This window comes from Monodelphis domestica, chromosome 4, assembly GCF_027887165.1.
Source record: "Monodelphis domestica isolate mMonDom1 chromosome 4, mMonDom1.pri, whole genome shotgun sequence".
Taxonomy (NCBI): Eukaryota; Metazoa; Chordata; class Mammalia; order Didelphimorphia; family Didelphidae; genus Monodelphis; species Monodelphis domestica.
The window spans coordinates 232148138-232158742 of NC_077230.1; the positions used below are offsets into that span (position 1 = coordinate 232148138).

Here is a 10605-nt window from a genome sequence, read left to right on the forward strand (position 1 = left end):
TTTCAACTCAAATGTGCTTTATTGGGTTATCTCGGTCTACATGAAGACTTGTAATTTCACAGAGAAGGCAGGCAAGATTGAGCTGGAGGAAGTATATGGAAGGTTCTGGCACTAGATTCTATATGAAGGACAGAATACTTGAAAACATTAGACATGCCAAGCTCCAGAGTATACCAAAAGAGTGGCACACTAGATAGGAAGAAGGGGTTGGAATTAGGAGTACTGGGACAATTTTGCAAAAGAAAAAAGAAAGCAAGAAAAAGGAAACAAGAAAGAGCAGACCATATACATTGGATTATGAAAAGAATGAGCAAGGGTTCAAAGATTCTAAAGCTTTGGGTTGATTCTCCAAGGTTGATGTCTAGTTCTATTTCCGTGATCAAATATGATGACTTGTACCACTTGCACCTTGAAAATATAATTTCAACACTAGGGGAATAGTTATATCCTTTGGTCCAGAAATTAGAGTGGAGGGCAAGAACAAGCGAGTTGAGGATAAGACTATGGGAGCCGAGGAGAAAGTCCCTAGAATTGGAATCAATATTTTGAAAAGAAAACCATTTCCTTTTGGATGCTGTAGTTCTGGGATGCCCAGATTGGAGCAGGAAGAGAACACCCAATAGGAATCCCAGAAAATGGACTGCAGTGAAAGCAAAGGGTCCTCAGGAGTCCTCACATGGCTCTCTGATTCAGGCCAGCATACAGTTCCCGTTGACCTTTACGGATGGGCTAGGGTAGAATAGAAATGAGGATATTAGTAGAGAATAGGGAAAGGCATATTCTAAAGGGGAAGCATATTCCCCAAAAGGAAGATCTTGGGTCTCTAACATCTCTTATTTGACTTGAATCCCAGACTTCCTTACCCCAAGTCTATCAAGCCTCTATGTCATTTATAGGTCTATAATTTTAGTGGTTTAAAAAAGTTCATGATAACATTATGTTTGCTTAATTATTTGCCACTTTTCTTAAACCCGTGCCATTCTTTACTTATTTTTGTTGCCAATGAATGAAGAGGCCAGAAATTCTCAAGTATTCTAAGTTCTGAGAAAAGGGGGAAAACAAAGATAATGTGAACAAATAAGGGGCATATTCTGAGAATATTTCCATTTCTTCATTGGATGGTGGCTTTAAAGTATTCCCTAGACTCAAGGGCAGTTAGCACTGGACCCTGTCTTCAGGCAACAGGGAATCAGAACCCTCAGGCTTAGATGGGCAGCTTCACTTCATTACCTGACTCCCCCCCCCCCAAAGACTTAACTTTTCCCCCCATTACCTCATAGTCAGGGTTGGGAACAGGTGGAGGCCTCTCTTTGTTTACTCCTACAATGCAGAGGAAGGATAAGAGATTTATTTCCAAGAAGGAACTTCTGAGTATCTCCATTGTTCCCAGACTAGTGACAGGAACCTGAACCATTCATTCTCCCTGCCCCCTGACTTTCTTCTTTCTTTCCCTTTCTGTTTTCATTCTTTTCATGTCCCTTTGCTTCTTTTAGATTTTCTTCTGCCCACTATCCTCTAGACTTCTTTTCACTGGGAATGAGAAGGGGTAAGGCAGTAATAATAACATCCATATGTATTTGTATTTTATGGTTAATAAAGAATTTCCCTTACAATAGCCCTGTGAAATATTACAATTGCCATTTCCCCCATTTTGTGGATAAGGCAACTGTGGTTCTGAGTTGAATTCATGGCTTAGTGTCACAGAACAATGTCAGAGATGGGATTCTCTTGATTATCGAGTAGTCCTTTATTCAAAGACTTTTTGCTTCAGCCTAGAATGAAATCAGACTGCCTTAGAGAACAATTAGATTTTGGAAGAAAAGAATAACTACAGGATAGTACACACTTTTTCGGAGTGGAAAGAAACATCAACAACTTGAGTCATTAGAATACTTTGCCTAGTCCTTGCTATCTTTGGATCTGTGTTCCCAACTCCATAGAAATCATTCCATTTTTGATCTTATGATTGATTCCCTCCAGGCTAACCAGGCCTCCTTATGTTGAAATACTCTTTTTCCTGTCCACTGTGATTTTAGGATCTTACCTCTAGTCTTTCCACCAGCACCTCCCCCTCGAACCGGCTTGCTCTTGGCCTTTTGCTTCTTGCTCCAGTGATATACCAGAATCAGTACTCCCAGAGTGATGAAGACATCAGCAATAATAATCCCAGCCACAGTCAGCACACCCATCTCCAAGCAACCATGACACACTGTAGGGAAGAGGGAGCTAATATGTCAGGGGGAAGATTCACTTGAGGGGATGGAAAGAAGGAAGGAAATGAAAGGAAAAGAGAAGGGTCAAGGGAGAAAAGAAAGAATGATTATCTCTATATATTGGCCCCTTTGCCATGAATAGGGGAGGTTTGGGACTGCTTCTGAATATCTTCTTGTAGAATCATTTTCATTCTCATTCTCTGAGTATGCCATTTATTTTATTAATAAGTACTCCCTGGTAAGTATGAGAAAGCAAGTGATAAGGGAATACTTACTAAAATGGAGAGTATGTAAAAAAGATTTCATGGAGAAAAAACCACACAAACAGAATCCAGAATTCTAGAATATTAAATCTAGAAGGAGCTTTAGGGATTTTCTAATCCATTCTCTTCATTAAAGAAAGTTCCTTACCTTTCGTCTTAATATTGATTCTTAAAAAAAACCAACTCTTATCTTCTGTTTTGGAATCAATATTGTATATAGGTTCTAAGGCAGAATAGGGCTAGGCAGTGGAGGTCAAGTGACTTGCCCAGAGTCACACAGCTATGAAGTATCTGAGACCAAATTTGAACCCAGATCCTCTGGACTTCAGGCCTGCTGTGCTATCCACTGTCCTCCCTCCCTACCCCTAATCTCTTTATTTTACAGGAAAAAGAGAGCCACAGAAAGGAGAACTGATTTGCCTTAGGACACCTGGTTATTAAATGGCATTTAAACCCTGTTAGTACAACGTAGGCTTTCTGCTTTCTGATCAATTCTTCAGTCTCTACACCATAGTTTCTCTTTACTAGTTTCCTGGTCATTATGGTGGTATCAGAGATATAGAGCTATAATGGACACTGGAAGTTATGTAGGTGAAGTAACTAAAGTACTGATATTTTGTAGAAACAAAAGAATCGGAGGTAGATGAGTGCTAATAAATATTTAATGACTAGCTTTCCATGAGGAAAAAATGATCCAACATACTTTTAAACTTAGTCCGTGTTATTAACATTTTTCTTCATTATTGTCTTAAATCTAGATAATAAACAAAATAAAAGGAATCTTGATTTGTAATGTTTGCCAACTTATGAGATATAAATGCTCACACTGATAATTTAACAATTGGCTCTGAAGAATCAGTTTAAGCTGACTCCAGGACATTCTTGAATTTAGAGGATTTAATGGAATTGAGGAAAGAAGAGACTGGGGTTTTAAGCTAAGATTTTGAACGTTCAGATCCATTAAGAAATTCTCTTCCCCAGAGCCTGATTTTTAATCTCTTTTACCTCTTGCTTTCAGGTAAAGAAAATAGCCTTCATCTGATGGACTGGATTTTTTTTTACAATGGAAGTGGCCGCTGTATTCAGTCTCTGAGTCATCTAGAGTGAGTTGATAACTTTCCACACCATTTATTAGTACATTATTTTTCTTCCATATTATAAGATCTTCTGATTTCTCAGGGCAGGTAAGTGTCACTTGGGTTCCTGAGATGGAGACTCCAAATTCTGGAAAACAGAAAAGAGGAGAGAGAAAAGGGAAGTTGGAAGTGGAGACCAAGGTCAGGTCAAAGGCACAATGCTAACAAAAGAGGTCCTTATCTTAAATTTCCCTCCCCAGTGCAAAACTGTGGAATGTTAATGAATATTTAGTATGGGGTATGAGATGGAAAAGGGGAGATGTGCCAACGACCTATTTTAGGTATATCCCAAACCGAAGGTTATGTGGTATGTAACTAGGGATAAGAGATAATTAGAGTAGAATATGGCAAAGATAAGTCTCTTGGTCTAGAGTTTCCCAATTTATAGTCATTAGATATGGCATAGCCATAACTAAAAATCCTGGAACTTGGGGCAAATTCAATGGGGGGACAAGGAGTGGCATCATTACAGAGGAAAGTCTGAAAGCTGGTGGAGTTCTACTGGGAGAAAAAAAAATCACCTATCCCCCCAAAAGAGCTTCCCTACCCCCTATGGAAGGTGATCCATGGGAAACAGGTGCAAGGGTTATAGAATAATGAGGTTTATGAACTCCAGAATGGCAGAGTCCTTGAGGTGAAGTGCAGGCATGGAAAATGGAGGTCACCCTTCAGGACAGAAAGCACATCACTCAGCACATGCTCACATTCCTTGGGGTCTCCTTAGAGCCAAGCCCTGTTCACCCTGTGCTATTTACAGTTCTAAGAAATGGGGATTAGGCATAAAAGACTGATGGGCTCTTCACATCTCTCTGCCTTAAACGGTTTCTTCTCTCCTTTGCCCCTCTATGTCATACTTCAGACAAACAGTGCTAATAATGATGATAATTATGACTCCATTTATATTGTCTTTTAAAGTTTGTAAATCATTTTTAGTAACTCTAAGACTCTCTTCCTCTGTGGAATCCTGGTCTTTCTTGAGCTTCTTGTTGTGTTGGTTAAATGGATGTTTATTTCATTGAATATAACTGGATGAAGACTTGAGTTCAAATTCTGAGTCTTCTACAGACTCAAGTTGGAAATTTGAGCCTATCTTGAGCAGATGTAGGCAGCTCCCTGTCTTTCTTTGGTAACTCCATTTCTTCATCTGTTTAGGGATAATAATACCCAAGGTACCTCAAAGGATTGTTGTAAGATTCAAATGAAATAATGTATGAGAAGTAATAAGTACTAAAAGGGTTATATAAATATCAGACATTATTTGTAGTAATAATAATTGAATGCCGTTGCATATTTTTACTGCTAAAGTCTCCCAGGACATTTCTATTTGACAACTACAAAGACATTTTAACTTTCCTCTGAGAGAATAGAGGAAAATTAGTTTCCGCAGATCATAATCAACTCACTGTATTTCTGAGGATCTGAAAAGAAAAAGAAAAAAAAAGAGTCAGAGAACTTTGTTGCATGTAGAACTTTTTTTTAGGGTTTTAAGTTTAAATTAGATAATATCTGAATACATGTATATTCTTAGTCATGTAGAAACACTCAAAGCATTCACATGCAAATACCTCATAAATCTTCTAGTCTGTCCCTCTGCCTTTATGTAAGATCATATATAAGCCATTTCAGACAAAAAAAAAATCTGTTCTGAAAGATAAAAGATTCCAAAATCTTTCCTAAACACCTCTCTTTGGGTTTAACTCATTGATATTCTCCTAGGGGATCAGAAAGTGCTCTCAACTCTAAGTACATCTTGGGCTTCATTTTTCTTATCTATAAAATGGTGGCAGCTATGGTGGAGGGGGAGGGTTTGAGATTGGATTACATCAGGGATATTTAATCTTTATGTGTCATGGACCCCTTTGGCAATCTGACAAAGCCTATGAACTCCTTAAAATTATATTTTTAAATGCATTAAATACATAAGATTGAAAGGGAAACTAATTATATTGAAAGAAAAAGAAATTTTCCCACATTAGATGATCTTCAAGGTCTCTTTGGGCCTCAAAGCTAAAATCCTTGCTCTCAGGAAGTTCTACTATTCAGTTAACTCAATTCCTCACAGTGGAGATCAAGTTCATAGTCTCTTATGTTGTACATCATTCTTTTTGTAGTCACCCATTGGAAATTTAACCAACATAATACAATTAGATACCTAATTCTGTGCCAGACACTCTGTTAGACATTGAACATACAAAAACAAAGAATGAAACAATCCTTACTTCCAAGGATCATACACGTCCAAAAACATTCAATGGAGACCTTAGATAATACAGCATACATGCATGTACAGACACACATGCACACAGATGGGAGAAACCAGACATGATCATAGACATATTTACACACATATAATATATGATATATCCAAATGTACCACATAAAAACATTCATGTAAACATAGAAACTTTCAATTCCATTTAAGAGCCTCAATTCTTTCCTTTAGAATAGTTAGGACTCCTACATTCTCTTGTGTTTTAATTTTCTGAATCAGAAATGTTTCTTAGTCACCCTAGTACAAATATTAATAATATGGAAATAGGTCTTGATCAATGCCACATGTTAAACCCATTGGCAATACACGCCAGCTATGGGAGGGAGTTAAAGGAAGGGGAGGGAAAGAACATGAATCTTGTAACCATGGAAAAATATTATAAATCATATAATGAAATAAAATTTAAAAAAAGAAATCTATCTTAGTTTGTAGGTAAAGGTAAGGTGAGTCTACAGTGGAGCATCAATGGTGATTTAGCTCTTTGGGATGCTTAGTCCTATGGGGGTATGAGAAATGTTGTGCCACCATAACAGGTGAAGGAAAAACTGCCTTACCTTCTTCTAAGTCTTCCCCCCAGACACAAGCTGGAAAAGAAGATGGAGAGAAAAAAATTAAGCAAACATTGTAAGTGGTTGGAATTCTAATAGGAAAAAGGAGAGTTATCTTCTAGTCACACCCATTTAAGAATCTCTGAAGTCAAATCCTTCACCTCCTCACAAATGGAAAATGGATATTCTTACCCAGTAGGCAATAAGATATTGCTGCAAAGGCCCCTGGTGCTTAGGGGCCTTTTGTCACTACAAAAATGGGCTAGGAAATGTTTTATGTTAAGCTTAAAAAAAAAATATATATATATATACATATATATATGTATATATATGTATATATATATATATATATATATATATATAACAAACCAAAAGTGTCTTTGGGTGCTAGAAAAACAGCAAGTAGATTCTAAAACCTGAGTCTCCATTTTGAAAATTATTCTCTGCCTGAGGGAAAACCAAATCCTTTTTGAAAGCAATATTTGACCAAAGAATTGGAAATTGAGGAAATGTCCCTCAATTGGGAAATGGCTGAACAAATTTTGGTATATGATGGTGATGGAATACGATTGTGCTAAAAGGAATGATAAACAGGATGATTTCAGAGAGAGCTGGAAAGACCTACAAGAATTGATGCAGAATGAAATAAGCAGAAACAGGAGAACATTGTGCACAGTAACAGCAATATTGTGGGATGATCAACTGTGAAAGACTTAGCTACTCTCAGCAATACAATGATACAGCACAATTTTGAGGGACTTGGGACTAAGAAAGCTATCCACCTCCAAAGAAAGAACTGCTGGAGTTGTAATGCAGACCAAAGCATGTGATTTTTTTCACCTCAGTTTATTTAGTTTTTTATTTTTGGTTGTGATTTCATATGGTTATTCACTTACAAAAATGAACAATGTGGAAATATGTTTTGTATGATATTGTATGACCCAGGTCAAATTGCTTACCAGCTCAGGGATGGGAGGGAAGGAAAGGAAGGAGACAATCTGAATCCTATAACTTCAGAAAACTTGGAAAATTACTACATATAATCAGTAAAATAAAAAATCTTTACAAAAAAGAAAGCAGTGTTTGATGGCTCTTACTTTTGATTCATGTTTGGGCAAAAACATTATAATTCATGCTTTAACTCAAGCTATTGCTTCACTGCTGGCTCATTTCTTCCACTTGTTTTCTCTCTGAGGCAAAGGCTGAAATGCATTTTAATGATGCTTACTAGCTGTGTGATTGTGAGAAACTTGTTTCACATTTCTGAGCCTCCTTTATTTCATCTGTAAAATGGAGATCATGATGCTTATCCAGCCTCTACCCTCCAATCAATCAATAAGCATTTTAAGTGTCTGCTTTGTGCAAGAGGATGAAACAGGTCCTGCCCTCACAGCTCTACAGTCTATTAGAGGACCTGGTATGTATACACAGTGAATACAAGATAATTTCATGGAAGATTGCTTTGATTCTACCTGTTGTTTTTGTTTCCCACTTATTGATAACACATAGTTCTTATTTTAAATTTATTTTCCTGTGTATGTAGAATGTAAATTCCCTGAAGACATCCCTGTATCGTATTTGGCTTTTGTATTCCCAGTATCTGGAACTTAAGTGCTTAACATATTGTTACTGGATTGAATTAAATTGAAATATGAGCTAGAAGTTAACTAGAATAAACTTATCATTTAGTTCTCTGTATCGGGCAGTGCTCAGTGAATTAGAGAAATGATGAGGAAATATTACTTTTAGGTTTCCACTGGGCCTCCAAGGATCATTCACCACACTCAGAAATGACTTGGAATAATTGCATTGCTCTTCACTCTAGCCTTTACTTCCTAAAGACTTTATGTGTTTAGGTCTGCATATCTCCTTGGACTCTAGACTTTAAAAGGGTCAGAAGCCCTCTCTAAAAGCAGGCTTGTCAGTGTGTGCTGGGGGGTTCAGGTCATCAGGGCTCTATCCTCCCCTGGAAACATGTAGAAAGAGGATCTGCCCCATTAACTTCTGGGAAAATGTAGTTCCCTTGGAGGAATCTCACCGTACCTCCTCGTAACTTCTGACCATAGATGAGAAAAGAAAGGGTATTGGCTGAGGCTCTGAGAGAGAAACCTCTTTATCTAAGCCTCCTAATTGAAAGTCCATCAGCCATTTTGCCTCAGACTTCACCTCATGAACGTCAAATATATTCTAGCTTTTGGGGTCAGAGTCCTACCCCAACATCTGACTCCTCCAGTATAACACTGGATCAAAACTCGATGGACTTTTGAGGATAGAGTCTAACTTTAGCCAAGTAAATCTTTTTGTATTTGCTTATTAGGCCTCCCAAAGAGTTTGCTGAGTGTGAAGAAATCTTTTCTTAAGGGCAACCAGTCCCTTTTGCTTTCTGGATAGGGTCATTCCAACCCCTGCCTCTTTTTCTCCCTGGGTAAACCCTTTCCTGGTGGCACCTGGAACATAGTTTCCTACTTTTTTACATGTTGGAGCCCCAAGATTTAATTTTTTACTCTCTCATTTTCTCTCCAACACCGGCCATTCTTCACTTCTTGCGAGTGAGGTAGGGCAGTTGGTACCCATAGGTACTGCCGGGCATGCCCGTGTGCCTCCCCCAGCCTTCCTTCATACTTCCTACCCACCTGAGAGAAGAAAGAATCCCAGCACGGTCCAGAGAGATCCCAACTGCATCCTTCTGTGTCCGGATCCTTGGCCCAGCAGTCAGGTCTGGGTGGGGTTATTTTCTTCTGAAAAAGTAATCTTGGGAGTTGTTCAAAACTCCTGCTGGAAGGCGAGGCATCCAAGGAACATCTTTGTCCAATTCTGCTCAGTAGAAGGGAGGTGGGGTTTGAAGAGGCCAGAAACAGGCACCCCAGGCTAGGAGGGGAAGGCGGGTTCCTGAGTCCCACACAGGAAATGTGTATGGGCTGCTGAGGCTGTATGACTGTCGTTTGGGTATAGTGAAGGCAGGGGGCAACCACCTGGGGCGAGTGCGGGAAGACGGGCCTTACAGAGTTCTCTAAGTAAGAGAACATGGAAACTCCAGAGAAGCTTGGTGCTACCCCTAGAAAGTATCACTTGGGATTCTCACTATTTACCCATCTGAGGGGGTATATGGAGGGGTTGGGGGAGGGATGAGATCCTTTTGTCGGAATGAAAAAGTCTTCATTGAAAACGAAAGTATGAAATATTTAGGAATACATTTCCCCCCTTCTTTCCCTCTTTTTGTTGCCCAGAAATGTAGTATTTACTTTCAGGGTCTATAGAGGGAAAACGTTTAGTAAAGCCACTTGGGATGTATGGGGTATTCAGGGTGGACTAGGATAGGACATCTGGGTTGGGGCTTGCTGAGTCCTTTGCAGAGTTGCTTATCCACTTTTGGTGTTCACCTGTCACCCAGCTCTCACCCGTGGCTCCAAGAAGCTGTAGCGTGTGCAGTGGCCACACTGGGAAAACTGTCTCAGCAAACAGGCTAAACTAGGCTGGCGGGCCTCAACCCCATCAGTGAGTTAAGGGGGTGACTACCCAAAGCACATGAAGACTTCCCCTGGCAGAGGGGGCAGATGAGAACAACTTGTTCCAGTGGCCATGAAGGCGGCTGAAGCAGGAGCTGTGGAGTGCTTAGAGCTTGGTCAAACATCAAAGATGCCAAGGTCACCCACTGCCTCCCAGGCCATTGCCAGTCATCCTGACTTTTGTCTTACCACTGGATTTTGATGACTCTGGAAGAAGAAAACAAGGCTGATGACTTTGTGCACCCCTACCTCATTTAAACTCAATTCATGGGGGCAGCTGGGTAGCTCAGTGGATTGAGAGCCAGGCCTAGAGACGGGGTTCAAATCTGCCCTCAGACCTTTCCTAGCTGTGTGACCCTGGGCAAGTCACTTGACCCCCATTGCCTAGCCCTTACCACTCTTCTGCCTTGGAGCCAATACACAGTATTGACTCCAAGATGGAAGGTACGGGTTTATTTAAAAAAAAAATATATATATATATATATATAGACTCAATTCATGAGCAAGTCAAGACATTATCCTTTGGGAAGCAGTTGGGTAGCTCAGTGGATTAAGAGGAGGTCCTAGGTTCAAATCTGGCTTCAGATTGTTATTGTAGGGTTGGAAGAAAGGGTTAAACAAGATACTGCCTAGCTGTGTGACCCTGGGCAAGTCACTTCACCCCCAT

At 39.5% G+C, this 10605-nt stretch overlaps 1 protein-coding gene across 1 annotated transcript; it reads right to left on the reverse strand.

The window, feature by feature from the left end:
* LOC100031478 (T-cell surface glycoprotein CD3 epsilon chain) lies at positions 1-9342 on the reverse strand. The gene is made up of 7 exons (XM_001380690.4): positions 9066-9342; positions 6439-6468; positions 5016-5030; positions 3482-3700; positions 2045-2209; positions 1274-1320; positions 1-729 (listed from the first exon to the last, which is right to left on the reverse strand). The coding sequence occupies exons 1-7, from the start codon at positions 9112-9114 to the stop codon at positions 673-675; spliced, it is 582 nt and encodes a 193-aa protein (XP_001380727.3). The 5' UTR covers positions 9115-9342; the 3' UTR covers positions 1-672.
* Positions 9343-10605: the final 1263 nt, after the last annotated feature.